We start from the raw sequence: 15,356 nt of genomic DNA, 5'->3' as shown, positions 1-15,356 counted from the left end.
TGTCCATACAATCACCACAACCGTGGGTGGCGTCACGGACAATAAACCATCCCAAAAACCAATCCCCTTTCACTCACGGGCGAGGAGCGCCGCTCGAGTCCCCGGGATCCGGCCCATCGCTCGAGCCACCGAGCAGCAGCAGGCCGCAGCAGCAGCGGCAGCCGGACCCGAGCAGTGGGAGAGCGCGGCGTCCCCTCCTCCGCCCGCGACAACTTGGCGTCACGAACAGGATCTTACCGCTCTGCCGTTGGGTAGAGGTGCGCCTTGTTACCGCCGGAGGTGTCCGGCCAGAAAATTTCAGAGTGAGTACCACAGTGCCGTGAGTACCACAGTGCCACTCCTCCCTATGCCGGCTATAGTTCAATCAATGCGGTCCACTTTTAATGAACCAGTCTCTGTGGAAGCTGAGGGGTCGCTTCAGTTGCAGCTGAGAAGTTCGTGCTGGAGAAGCCATGGAGTGTTATTTGTTGCGTGTTTCCCCACATATTTGTCTTACGTTCCTAGTGTTGTCTTCTTGCAGTGGCGAGGCTAGCATCTTGCTGGCCTTTACTAATCAGGATGCATTAAGGGTCAGCAAGGGCCTAGGCACATGACGGCGCACACGGGAAGGACCTGTCTAGGTACATTAGGGAGGGCAGTCATCAGCCTCCTTTGTAATCTCAGCTGCAGCCACTCCCTTCTGCTATAAAAATGCTCTCCTCCCTATGCCAGCTATAGTTCAATATATGCAGTCCACTTTTAATGAGCCAGTCTCTGGAGAAGCTCAGGTGTCGCTGCAGCTGAGAAGTTTCTGTTGTAGAAGCTGTGGAGTGTTATTTCTTGCGTTTTTCCCCACATGTTTGTCTTATGTTCCTTTTGTTGGCCTCTTGCAGCGGCGAGATTAGTAGTCAGGATGAGTGCTGGCCTTTACTAGTCAGGGTGAGTTCAGGGTCAGCAAGGGCCTAGGCATGTGACTGCGCACTGGGGAAGGATTTGTCTAGGTACATTAGAGAGGGCAGGGATCAGACTCAGTTGTAATTCCAGCTGCAGCCACTCCCTTCTGCTATAAATATCCACTTCTCCCTATGCTGGCTATAGTGTAATCTATGCGGTCCATGTTTAATGAACCAGTTTCTGTAGAAGCTGAGGTGTCATTTCAGTTGCAGCTGAGAAGTTCCTGCTGGAGAAGCCGTAAAGTGTTATTTGTTGTGTGTTTCCCCACATATTTGTCTTATGTTTCTTATGTTGTCTGCGAGACCAGCACCTTGCTGGCCTTTACTAGTCAGGGTAAATTCAGGGCCAGCAAGGGCCTAGACACGTGACGACGCACGGGGGGGAAAGTCCCATCTAGGGACGTTAGGGAGTACAGGAATCAGCCTCAGGTAAATGTTAGAAGGTGACCCCTCACCCTAGCATCAGGGCCTTCCGCTGTATTGCTTCCCTGGTTTTCCCATTGTCCTGGCCGCTTGCCAGGAGTCCCCTCGCTCCTGCAACGCTGCTTCCCAACCATTAGCCCATGTAAACATACCAAAAAATGTCTGATGGTTAGTTGATTTGATCATTCAGGAAGTCATTAAATCATCAGTGTTGGCGGCACGTTGCTCCTTGTAAACATGGGATGTCCTGCTGACAAAATGCATGCTGCATGGGGACATAGCGATCGTGCTAATATTCTGTCCCCTTACAGTTGGCTTTACATTGTGTGAATGGGCCTTTAAATGAGCGCTGATCAACCTGCTGTGCTAACTTTAGTTTTGGTTGAAATGGTAGTCCCCTCGGTGGCTTAAGGCCCCGTTTACACGCAACGACGTATCTAACGATATATCGCCGGGGTCACGGCTTCCGTGACGCACATCCGAAATCGCAAGCGATGTCGCTGCATGTAAAGCCCCCTTAAGACTGATTCTCTCCTTCTCCCTCATGTTTTACATTGCTGTTGTTCTCCTCTAACCTTACCATCTCATAGCTTCCATCATTTCCTATAGATCTTTATTACTTAGCTTTAGTATTCTAGGCAGTTGCCTTCTCATTGGTGCCCAACAGTCCCAGATCGGAATTATTTGTGCCGTCTATTACCGATGTTTTGTAAGTCAGTTTTGGCAGTCAGGACCACGCATCAGAGTATTAATCCTCTCCGCAGGGATTTCCTTGCAAGAATCAAACATGAAGCCTTCGATATGCTGCATCTGTATGAGAGCAGGAAAAGGCTATGCATCTTTTATAAGGCTTTGATTGAAGGTAGACGTACGGCGGGATTATATCAGGAAAAACCCAGAGACACATTTTTGAAAGGTCGTGTCTAGAAGAAGCCAACCTGAGGTTCTCAAAATATGGAGGATTAAGTACAAGAAGTTATTCCAACATCAGGAAATTATGTTAGAAATCTTGAAAGGTTAGTTCTTCTCGAAAGTAAACCCTCCACCTGGCATCTGTAAGCAAGTGACCTGTTCCACCCTGGTCACCTTGCCCACTACTGATCTCCCATGGGTTCCAATGTTAGTGGTTCCTCTGAGGTGTCTGTCTAGTTCTGGTCACAGTTAGAAATCTATTTTGTAAGATAACATTTGATTCATGATGCTATGTTAGCTTGTAAGTGGAGATGGGCAAATCCACAGATATTCGGGATCAGCGGGTCCAACCGGATTTAAAAAGAAACCCAAAACCTGGTTCGGGACCATAATTAATTCTGAATATCTGCCCGGATGCCGATCCCCATATAAGTTGTTCGGGACCTGAGTATTGTGCTTTAAAATGGTGGTAAAAAGGGCTAGGAGGATTGGAGCAAGAGTATTATACTTGCCGAGTCTCCTGCGCAGCTGTAACACTACTTCCGGGGCCGCTCATTACCCTCATACATATTCACTTCTTCACCCACCAGCAGTCCCGGTGTCTCTGATTGGTTGCAGTGAGACCGCGCCCCTACACTGTGTGACAGCGTCCGTGATTGCTTGGAATCACACACGCTGTCTCTGGCTCTATAGTGGTGTAAAAATGAATAAATAAATTGGCGTAGGGTCCCCCCATAAAGTATACTGGTGCAGGATGCAGCCCCCAGCCTTATGCTTATCTTGACTGTGCATCAAAATAAGATGCACCCCATGCGTTTTTTTTTTTAATTATTTAAATAAACAATTAAAAAAAAAAAACAGCATGTGGCCACCCATTTTTGATACCGAGCCATGATAAAGCTGACAGCTGGGGGCTGGTATTCTCAGGCATGGGAGACCCATGGTTATTGGGCTACCTCAGCCTAAAAATAGCAGCCTGCAGCTGTCCAGAATTGTCGCACCCTTTTTCCTTTTTTTTTTTTTAAATTATCTGGGTGGCCGAATCTGGATAGTTACACGGAATTCCCTGAGAACTCAGTGTTTGGGCTCAGTGCACGGATACTAGATATCCGGTATGGATCAGGAATTTTACAGTCCTGGTTCGCCCATCACTCCTTAAAACACATTGTCTCTGCTCTGCCTTGTGCTGCCATTTTCAGACGTTTTTGAGTTTATATCACACCAATTAAACTCTCCCGATTTCTTGGAATTCCATGATTGGAACCCAATGAAGTTCAACTGAACATTAAAGGATGTTGGTATTCCATCCAAAATGTGGACTATAAATTCATTATCGTTGCCTAAAGGTCTTTGTATATGTTGAAGGTGGCATTTATGTTTAATGATGGTACCATTGATAAAAGTTCCCTATTGTCTTGTTTCAGGTGCCTCCACAGTATACTACAACCACCGTGTCACCATACCTTGTGATGAGAATGTCTGTGTTTATCAAGACTGTCCTCTGTATGCCAGCAGCAATGAGCAATCATCCGTAGGCATCGAGTCACCAGACGTCCTAAAAGAACAGGCAGGTGGTAAGTTATAATCTATATCAGCGCATTGTCATGGAACTACTTGGGTGAAGGGTTTTGTGAAAATCTGATTCCTGGTTTCAAGTATGACGGAATCTGAGAACAATGTGAATGAAACGTTGCTTAGCTTTGCGGTCAAGACATTTGACCGAAGATAAGCTACATATAATTAGTCTTCCATGTAGTTAGAATTTTGATTTATTTTTGTTTATTTTTTTCTTTTCTTATTTTTCAAAGAATTTTTCAAAGAAGAACAAAGGTCCAACTTCATACCTCAGGACTTTCACCGGATACAGGAAGTGGAAATGCGAGGTTCTGAAGATGTTTCAACAGGAACCGTTCTTCGGCGCTTGATCCAAGAACAGTTGAGATATGGAAATCCCAACGAGAATATGAACTTTCTGGCTATACAACAAGCCACAGGAACCAATATCCCCACGAATTCTGTTTCATCTACTGAAAACCTAACACAAGAAGACCCACAAATGGTCGGCCAGTCAGCAAGGCAAGAACCACAGGGGCAAGAACATCAGGTGGACAACACTGTGATGGAGAAAACCCTGAGGACATCTCAACCCCAACAAAATAACGAGGAACTGCCAACCTACGAGGAAGCCAAGGCTCAATCCCAGTTTTTTAGAGCTCAGCCACCTGGACCTATGGGGCCGGGGTTTTATGTTGCCGGCATTGTGGCCAACCATAAATCCAAAACTGAAGGAAGGCCGACTGTCAGTAGAGCCAACAGTGGACAGGCTCACCAAGATGAGGCACTTAAAGAACTCAAGCAGGGTCATGTTCGCTCGATGAGTGAGAGGATTATGTTGTCACTCGAGAGGAACGGAGTTAAACAACACTCCTCGGGCAGCATTAAAGTACTTCGACATGGGGCTCCATCTCCAGCTCCAAGTTTTGGCAAAGGTGCAGAGCAAAGAGGACCTCCACCTGATTATCCCCACAAGGTGAAACAGGCACCAACTCCTGTGAATAGAATTCAGGAACAAGGACACTTTTACAATGATCAACAGAACCTGATGGTACATGAAATGATGAAGCCTTACCCCACCTCACAACCATCCCGCACCGAGGTGCCCGTCCTCCGGTACCAGCCTCCTCCAGAATATAATGTCACCAGGTAATGCCATTCTTCTTTGAAAAGTGTTACAAATGTGGCATTATACCAAATGTTTCTACTGTCTTTGCCCTCGGAAACTATAAAGATGAGATCCATAGTGCTGTTCCATATCCTCACACTACCTGTAATTCACTGTAACGCTGGAGCTGCTCTTTTGTGCTCCCCCTCCCCTCTGGGACGTTTCATCACACATCAGGAGGCCTGGCCTGCTCCATACTGTTGGTAACAGTTATCCCCCTGATAAGATCTGCTTTCCTACAGTCCAAGGGGCATGGCTATGCCCCCATCATGCCCCCTGCTCTAGGACAGAACAGAAGCAGATATTATTGGGGGCTGGCTGTTACCATCAGAATGGAGCAGGTCTCGCACCCTGATGTGTGACGTAACGTCCCAGAGGGTAGGAGGAGCACCAAGGAGCAGCTCCAGTGTCACTGAATTACAGGTAGTGTGAGGATATGGAACAGCAGTGTGCATCTCATCTTTATAATTTTTGAGGGCAGGGACAGAAGAAGAATTTTTTATCTCCCCAGCATACCCCTGTAAGGTAGACTTCAATTTGGAGTCTCCTTTTTCCTTTTTTTTTATAATCATGTCCCATTAATAGTCACCCGCTGGCTCTGCCAAATGACCGCTTTCTCATAAAAGTGAAAGATTAGACTTCCCCCTCTCACATGCTCTATGACCCAGAACATCACCAGCCCAAAAATATAGTATAAGAGAAAGTAAAAAAAGAAAAATCCTATTCATCCAACTGGATCAGCCAGGACATGGGAGCTATGTCACTCAGATTATTAATTGAAGATAGTCTGGCAAGGAATAAAGATAATAAATATGAGCGGGTACAGAAACGAAATAGTATTATTATCCATAGTTCTTCCCTTTTTACTTTATAAGGGAACCTTAAGAAAACCTACATGAGTGGAAAGAACTGAACATACATATAGGGGCCAAAATAGCAAGTGCTGTGTCAGTTAAAGCCCTTTAAAGTACATACAAGAATAATATATTTGTAAAAGTTTATATAGTGATACCACTATTCATTATTATCATTATCAAAGAGAAAATGCACCTGATGTACGTTTCGCATCAAGCTTTGTCAGAGGATCACAAAACTGTATGCGAAACGTACGTCGGGTGCATTTTTTTATAGTGATGCCACTATTCATTATTATCAATATGTGGACATTCACGTAATATTATTCTCTCCTTATTCACTTGAATGTACTTGTTATTTTGATTTGTCCCTTTTAAGTATCCGTCTTTAATACTGTGATTGCCCTCACTATAACCCACAAAAGCCAGTTTTTTTTATTATCACTCTCCGACCTTTAGTATTTTATATTTATGACTTGTTATGTCTATTTTTATGTTATAATTATAATGTTATTTAATAAAGAATATATGTTTTAATGATTTAGAACCTTGCACATTTTGTTATAGAGCAGGAGGAACTGAGCCGATTGATATATTGTTTTGTGTGAAAATATTCAGCTAAAACGTCAACTTTATTTATGTAAATCTGTGCTTATTTTGTGCTTGAGTCCATTGGGCGGGTCCACATGAATATCTGCCAATTAATGAGTAGGACCGCCCACTGGACTGAAGCACAGAATAAGCACAGATTAAAACAACCAATACTGTATATTTTCTCATAAAACTGTATATTAATCTTCTCTGCGTCTTCTGCTCTATCACATGCTGCTGGCAGATCACTGTGCGTATGGGCACAAGTTTCTTCGAAGGACCACTTTTTGGGTAGCATTACATTATTGTATAGGGAGAGCAGATGTCCATATATTGTTTCAGGCATCAATGCAAAAGACATATAATGCAGCATGAATAAGTGAGATTTGGTAGTGAGCATGTGCGACCACCACTCTGATAGACAGTGAATAATGTGGTGGTTTCACCTGCTCCCTAGTGTTCCATTCTCCCAGGGAACTATGGAAGATTTGCATTGTCCATCCTAAAAATGTATTCGATTTGTCACTTCTCGGCCTTCTGGCTAAAATAAAATCTTTTATCGTTCGAAAAGACAGTTTTGCATCCATCTGCCATAGCAGAATGATCCATTATACACACTGGGTACAATGCGCTTGTTTGTTCGCCGGTTGGCTCAAATAGTCTTTCGGTGGAAACCATGGCCCTTCAAGATTGAAGCAGTTAGCTTGAGTTAAAGAGGTTGTTCCCTACTTTTTCATTGATGGGCTATACTTAGGATAGGTCATCAATGTGTGAGCGGCCAGGGTCCGACACCCGGCCCCCCACCGATCAGCTGTTCCCATCCCGGCGGTGGCAGCAGGCTTCCAGAAATGCTCAGTTCCGGAGCTACTCCGCCCTCTGATAGTGCCCGCAACTGTCTTCTCCTTAATAGGAGGCAGTATCGGACCTCGGCCGAGCAGACCTTGATGACCTATCGTAAGGATAGGCCATCAATGTAAAAGTAGTGGACAACCCCTTCCTAAGTTTGAAATTCCGAGGTGCGAAGTGCCCCAGGAGTGGTGACCCTAGGGTGCCTTAATTCACTGGGCATTTGAAATCCACAAATTATGACACGTTTTCCACTAGCATTTCTTAGTTCATTCTTATAGCTCACACCCTTACTCCGGGCCTTCGGTCAAAGAGAGGGGAATTTTTACATTCCCGGTGGGAGGTCTCGCCAGCACTGTGCTGGGGATCCCTCACTTATTTATTTAAAGTATTATTTCTTCACTATGTGCCCTGTCACTTTTCACGAGTGTCCTGTTTTTAGGATTTTGTTAGGCTGTGGACCCTTCTTGGATTCCTCTCTTGACAAGTCTAGGAGGGGAGTATAAGGCCCTTAAGTTCCACTGCCCACTGAATCCCAGAGAGGAGAGTGAAGGATTCCCAGCATAAGGCCAGTGGGCCCTCAGGTTCTGCTCCCCACTGATCCCCAGACTGTCCTCTCCCGGGAGGAAAGTCAACAGTCGTTCTCATCTTGGGTGGCAGCCAGTGCAGATGCTGGGGGCAAGATTGGGCTTCCTTGGGCTTCGGCTAAGGGAGGCTACTAGTCCCTGACCCTCGCTGTGGCCTTCTCCCTGGGGAATGGTTTTGGGTAGCCTTCTCCTTTTGAAGAGGGTTTCATTAGACCAGCATCATTATTTGTGGCACCTCTTAGGGGTACTTTGCACGATGCGACATCGCTACTGCAATATCGTCGGGGTCAATCGAAAGTGATGCACATCCGGCGCCGGTAACGACGTCACAACGTGTAAAGCCTAGATGCGCCGATAAACGATCGCAAAAGCGCCGTAAATCGGTGATGTGTGTAGCGTTGGACATTTTCATAATGTCGCACCAATAGGAGATACGATGTTGTTCCTCGTTCCTCCGGCAGCACACATCGCTTTGTGTGAAGCCGCAGGAGCGAGGAACATCTCCTTACCTGCCTCCACCGGCAATGCGGAAGGAAGGAGGTGGGTGGGATGTTTATGTCCCGCTCATCTCCGCCCCTCCGTTTCTATTGGACGTCTGCCGTGTGACGTCGCTGTGATGCCGCATGACCCACCCCCTTAGGAAGGAGGCGGGTCGCCGGCCAGAGCGACGGTCGCAGGGCAGGTAAGTGCGTGTGAAGCTGCCGTAGCGATAATGTTGGCTATCACAAGATATCGCATGTGCGACGGGGGCGGGTACTATCGCGCTCGGCATCGCTAGCATCGGCTAGCAATGTCGCAGCGTGCAAAGTACCCCTTAGTCACTTTTTTTGTGCACTCGATCTTGGGCTTTACAGAAAAAATAGTTGATTGAGTCTGTCTGCAATCTAACCAGTTGGCTTGACTTGGCCAAAAGTTTTTAGACTAGTCTTTAGACCTCTGGCGGGAATATAATACGGTCACTTAAAGCTTCACACATGGCGGGAATGGTGTAAAAATGTATTTTGAAAGAGACCGTTATCATATTTACCTGCATTTTTGGTACCTTAATCACTCTTTTGCAGTTTTTCTCTTTCTCCGTCATACAAAAGCAAACAGCCCACAAGTGTGAACACGGCCTTATCTAAGTAAGCTTGGTGCATATCACAGCAGAGAGTTAATTGCTGGGACAGATTGGCTCTCAGCATCCCTAAGTCACGTGGCCAATTAAAACAACTCCATGCTCATGTAAAAAATCTGTTCCATTTCAGCATTGTCTAAATATATTTTCCTGTCGGTCGCCGGGCTCACTGTTTGCTTTTATTTGCAGCCGGCAGCAGCCTCCGATGCCGTTCACCTCCATGCCATTGCAGCCACACAGTCCTATGTCATCTCAAGTGTCGTCAGTCAGCAGCTCCCTGCACTCGGCAATGACCATGGCTTCACATCTCACCCCCTCCCCATCTCTGTCTCTGGGCCAGCAGCTTCCCCCTGAGGCTTTTGTGGAACGTGCGCACCAAATGATGGAGATATTAACTAAGGAGAACAGCACCCTGAGGCAATACCTAGAAGTCTGCTACGAGAAGGCGGACAAACTCCAGAAGGTATGTTGTGTCTAGGTTAGAACGTGATATTCAGCAATTTAAAGGGTTGTTCCCATCTTTATGAATGGGTATTGTCGGATAGTGCTTGTAAATACAAGCACTTTTTCAATTTACCCTTTATTAAAATTGTCATCCGTTCTTGAGATATTAACACTTTCCTTTTGTTTACAGCTTGTTGCTTTGGAGACCGACCACCACTTGCGCTGTGCTTACAAGCTCCTTTCAATTGAGCTTGTGATCACTGTTTTGAAACTGCCCAGTATCGCTGGAGCGCACTCTTGCCTCCTAATCCTATTTACAAGCTAGACAGCATCAGTGGTCGGTCACCTAGTGTCACAGGTATTTCACGGGTGACGGAGAGTCCTGTGGTGTCCGACAATAGAAGGTCACGGCATTTGGCTGTGCAAAATGCTCCATGACTTTCTATTATTCCTGCTGTCATTGTTGGGTTTTCATCCTTTTTCCTTTTAGGACCCAGCGGAGCTCCTCTTCCCTTCAGCTGCTAATAATCTGTATTTCCCCTTGGGTTTTGATACTCTCATTTTTCCTTGACTTTTGCTGGTGATAGTCAGTGTACTCATTGTCACTGGTGACAGACAGTACAGTAGTGTCCGGCAATAGAAGGTCACAGTGTTTGGCTACACAAAATGCTCCCTGACTTTCTATTGTTCCTGCTGTCAGTAATTAGTTTACTAGGTATCTCCTTTGCTGGGTTTTCATCCTTTTCCCTTTAGGACCCAGTGGAGTTCCTCTTCCCTTCAGCTGCTAATCATCTGTATTTCCCTTTGGGTTTTGATACTCTCATTTTCCCTTGACTTTTGCTGGTGATCTCCAGTTCACTCAATGTCATGGGTGACACAGTTCTGTGGTATCCAGCAATAGAAGGTCACAGCGTTTGGCTACGCAAAATGCTCCCTGACTTTCTATTGTTCCTGCTGTCAGTAATTAGTGTACCAGGTGTGTCCTGTGCTGGATTTTCATCCTATTCCCTCTAGGACCTTGTGGAGCTCCTATTGCCTTCGGTTGCTAATCATCTGTATTTCCCTTTGGGTTTAAATACTCTTATTTTCCCTGGACTTGTGCTGGTAATATTTAGTTAATTCAAGCTCTGGATGCAAGCAGGTGGCTTGCACTCATCTGTGGTATTGTTGCTGAAACTTTGCTGAACTTCTTCTTGAGTCATTTGTGGATAAGTAGTTTATGCTTTTTCCCCATGTGCCCTCCTTGTGTCTTTAGTGTTTAGTGGGGTTGACAAAGAGCTCATCCCATCCATTCCCTATTTAGGGTCCAGCACTAGGGAACCTAAGGTCAGGTATCCAGCTTGGCGCATAGGTATGGAACCTGTCTAGGGTGGTGATGGACCCCAGGGAGCAGCAGTAGGTTTGGTCAGGGGTCACCACCACCCCCTTCCCTTGACGCAGGGTTCCCCTTCCCCTCCCTTTTGCCGTTCTCTTGGTACTCCCCCGTACCTAGCGTGACTCCTAGGCAATGATCTGTACACAACAGAAAAGAGTTAATATCTCAAGAACAGTTTCAAATTTTAATAAGCAGTAAATTGCAAAAGTGCTTATTACCCGCACGATCCAGGAATAAAGCATTTTACTGATTTATTTTTTCCAAAAACTAATTGCAGCTTCCAAAAAAGGTCCAGAACACTTACATTTGTTAGAAAAGTAAAGTACATTTTCTGTCACAAAATTATGCTTAAGTCACAAAAAAGGTTATAAAACTTGTGTGATGAAAACCTAATAATAGAATTGCATCACTGTATTTTGTGTCCCAATTTTTTGAGTTTTTTTTACATCCAAAAATTGTTGAAAAATGAATGATTAATTTTCTCCTTTATGTTTATTGTACGCATTTTTTTTTCCGCTGCTGGTTGATAACCTCTCTGGCCACCATTACTTGCACAAGGTGTCGCCCTACTCTCCAAGATTTCTGAATGGCAAATATACAGTGACCCTTTTCCCAGTGTGTAACTGCTCGGATTTATCAGATCCTCTCTCTTGGCTTCAGTCGCTTGAAAGCTTAGAGAAGTGTTGAAATCCCCGAAAAGTGTTTACTACTTGGAGGACGTTTCCAAACTAAGTTTATTTTTCTGCCCGTAGTAACATCTGGGAGTTGCTGCTCTGATCGCAGCTTCGTCTTCACAGAGGTAACGCCGCACATTTGGGATCGTGCCTTGTCTGATGGCTTCCCAGTATTGCTCTTTGAATTGGGATCATTAAAAACCTACATAAAATAGAGGAATTAAGTCAGAAAACTCTTGGAAAAGACCCAGGACCCTTATTATTAACTATGTATCTGTTAGGGCCAGGTGGACGGGCAGACCCAGGAGGTGGATCCACTGGGCTGAACACCTCACCGAAGGCAAGGTGCCCGGTAGCCGGAGCACTAGCAGGACAGTCCGTTTAGAGGAGTGGAGTAAAGAAGTCCCTGGGACCACGGGGTCTCTGATGGTAGTCCGGGTGACGGAGCTCAGGTTCGGAGGCCGAGATGTCGTCAGGCAGAGTCCGGAACCAATGGAGCGAGAAGACGGGTCACCACAGGGATCGGAGATGGCAGGAGCTGACGGGATGGCAGGCCGTCACCGTTCGGGGTTCGGGTATCGTCAGGACCGGTTGGCGAGGCAGGATCGGCTCTATGAGAGAGATAGGTGAGTATATCACAGACACAAGGAGACCTGACTCCTAGCTTAGAAAACACGAAGAACAGGCCCCGCCCACTTGGAAAGGATCCCCCTATATACCCAGTACCTGATCCTTCAATATCCTGTTGGAGGACACTGGCCCCTTAAGAAAGGGTCAATGACCGCGCGCGCGCCATAATGCGCATGCGCGAGGCCCGGGTGCCAGAAGCCAGGGCAGGGAGCGGTGAACAGGAGGCAGGGGAGCTGGCCTGGAGCAGAGCTGCCGACGGGCGCCGGGAGCGGGGACCGAGACGCCTGGGGAGCGCAGGTGATGGGGGCTGGAGGCTGTGGAGCGGGGAACGCCTGATAGAGGAGCCGGGGAGCGAGGCAGGGAAGCCGGGGAGCGTGGCAGGTGAGCCGGGGAGCGAGGCAGGGGAGCCGGGAAGCAAGGCAGGGGACCCGGGGAGCGTGACAGTATCCCCCCAAACCTGGAAAGAGCATAAATTCTGTGAAACTCGAACTGTTCAAGAGTCTCTCCACCTCCCTGTATATAGCCTGGGGGGCATAACTTACCCCCATCCATCCATTTTAGGCACATTAGCCCAGGCCTGGCATACTTTCATGTCTATTTTACAACTTAAGGTGGATCTAGTGCCAGCCTATTACCCTTTCTCTATCCCGTCTATCAATTTGGCCCCTCATACTGACAGACTGGTTGCTGCTAGGGTTGTTCCCAGAAGCGATATGTCAAAGACGTTAGTTGTTGGGTAAGGTGCTCTTTGTGACCAGATTGTCTAAAATTACTTGGTTGGATGATTAACACTTTCCAGAAAATGAATAAAATAAGTATATGCTGGATATATTTTTATACAACATACAATATTTTATACACTGCTGTCATTTAGTTGATACTGACAGACTGGTTGCGGCTAGTGTCGTTCCCAGAGGCCATAAGTCAAAGACTTTAGTTGTTGGGTAAGGTGCTCTTTGTGACACAATTGTCTAAAATCACTTGGTTGGATTAACACTTTGCTAAAAATGAATAAAATAAGTACATAATGTATATTTTAATACCGCATACAATATTTTATACACTGCTGTTATGTAGTGGATACTGACAGGCTGGTTGGTGGATCTAGTACCAGCCTGTTACCCTTTCTCTATCCCATCTATCAATTTGCTACTATCTGTACCAGTCTCTGATTGGTTGCAGACAGACGCGCCTCCACCCTGTGTGACAGCATATCTGACTGCAACCAAGCAGAGGCGCTGTGTATGCATCTCTATTGTTGTAAAAAGAAATAAATACAAAAATTGGCTTAGGGTCCCTCCGTATTATGATACCCAGCACAGATAAAGCATCCGGCTACAGGCTGCAGCCCCCAATCAAGCACTTATCTTGACTGTGTATCAAAATAAGAGGCAATGCATGCGGCTTTAAAAATAATAAAAAACACTGTATTTTAATACATAATTTAAACAAAAATTGTGTGTGGTCCCTCCCAATTTTGATACCCAGTCATGATAAAGCCAACAGCTGGGATCTGGTATTTTCAGGCTGGGGATGCCCATGTTTATTGGGCCCCACCAGCCTAAAAATAGCAGCCTGCAGCCACCCAGGTTATTTGCGGTCACAGCCTGAGTTTCCCGGGGTCCTTCACCTGTGATCGCAGGTAACCTGACCTCATTGAACTGAGTGACGTAAGATGAGGTTACCTGTGATCACAGATGAAGGACCATGGGAACCTCCAGCTGTGACCGCAAATATCCTGAGTGACATAACCACTCATTGCGCTGCTCATTCTCTGAAGCTCACAGAGGGCGGTCATGTTCTGTTGCTGTGCTCTGTCACTTTGCTGATAACTTGGAGGAAGCATGTTTGTCCATATTGTATGTTTTGTGGTACAAAATGAACTAAGTATATTTTTTGATACAGAATTCAATCTTTTATACACTTCTGTCATTCAGTTGCCAGCAGTGCTGTGAAACCTCTTATAAAGGCTTCTTCCTTATCCGGAAAAGTCTTCCAATTTTTTATTTACAGACATCAGAATATGTGAACTGCCCCATAGATTGTAACGGGCACGTGTTCTATGGTGTCTGAATGAGGCCTAACAGGTGCCATACAGTCCCCACTTATGGGGTCAGCTGGTAAGGTGTGAACACATGGAGTTTATAGGAGCGCAGCTGTCTGCCTGCCCGTTAGGGAAAGTTGGTCATAGTTGCGTGGTGTGAAGGTGGAGGGCGCTGGTCCTCTCTAGATAGGTCTTTTGAACGTTGGGTCTTTTATTCTGTGGCTTGTGACAATATAATACATCCATCTTATAATTATCAGACGGCATGGTTAATTCCTCTAAATAAATGTCCCACTTGTGCACAATTGGGTCATGGACTCCAGTGCAAAATCTGTAATTAGGCCCTCCTCTATCATGTCATTTATAATATTGGTGTCTTCCCACATGGCAGTGGGGCTTTTTTGCCCACCAGGACACAACTATAGTCAATGCCTCCCAATGTTTGAATAGATTTGTTGAGACTTAGCTTTTAACATGCCAATATGGCGTTTGGTAACTGCCGTGTATAGTTATAAGAGTAGAGAGCTGACACTTATCATCATAATGTATTTTTTTATTTTTTTTTTGTTACCTGGTGTGATTGCCGTTGTTCTCCTGAATCCGGCGATGTTTTTCTTTTGCTTCTGCTCCTTTCCGTTCCTGAGATATGGCCTCCAGTTAGTCTATTCTTGTTAGATAAGTGGGTGTGGTCATCAACTCTTCTTGGGGATCACGCCCAGTTGGCTAACAATGCTATATTTGTATACAGGGAAGAAGGTGCCATATCTCAGAAACGGAAAGGAGCAGAAGCAAAAGAAAAACATCGCCGGATTCAGGAGAACGGTGGCATTAACAGTAAGGAAAAAAAAAATAGTGTTTATGACAACTGAGAGGTTCCCTTTAAGGGCAGCGTTATCTTATAAGCGCTGGTTGACTTCCTCGGTGCGGTTAATGATCGTGCCGGCCAAATTTACCGTGTGGGCGGTGGGAAGAGGGCCGTCCCCAGGATCCATCAATGAACACAGGGAGTTTGAAAGGAAATTGCCGAGCCTCAGAGAAACATGAACATGTTGTGGCCGTGTCCGACCTCCCTTCACATGCCGCCGCCGCCGCAGACAAAAGCCGCACTCACAGATATTCTGGATGCGCTCACGTGCCGGGGATGTTTATAGCCCGGACATGAAAGGCCGGCTCTGTGCTGGATCAGGGGGATGTTATGGGGGCCG

General features: G+C 46.0%; 1 protein-coding gene across 4 annotated transcripts in view; it reads left to right on the top strand.

Moving 5' to 3' along the window:
- AMOTL1 (angiomotin like 1) overlaps positions 1-15,356 on the top strand; it is a 237,271-nt gene that overhangs the window by 166,786 nt on the left and 55,129 nt on the right. For all 4 annotated transcript variants that reach the window (XM_075337490.1, XM_075337493.1, XM_075337491.1 and 1 more), the window contains 3 exons: positions 3,692-3,841; positions 4,076-4,970; positions 9,174-9,447. In XM_075337490.1, coding sequence (XP_075193605.1) covers positions 3,692-3,841; positions 4,076-4,970; positions 9,174-9,447 — 1,319 coding nt within the window. The remainder of the gene's footprint in view (positions 1-3,691; positions 3,842-4,075; positions 4,971-9,173; positions 9,448-15,356) is intronic.

This window comes from Anomaloglossus baeobatrachus, chromosome 2 (assembly GCF_048569485.1).
Source record: "Anomaloglossus baeobatrachus isolate aAnoBae1 chromosome 2, aAnoBae1.hap1, whole genome shotgun sequence".
Taxonomy (NCBI): Eukaryota; Metazoa; Chordata; class Amphibia; order Anura; family Aromobatidae; genus Anomaloglossus; species Anomaloglossus baeobatrachus.
The sequence above is the reverse complement of the archived record's forward strand: the minus strand, read 5'-3'. Positions and strand labels throughout refer to the sequence as shown.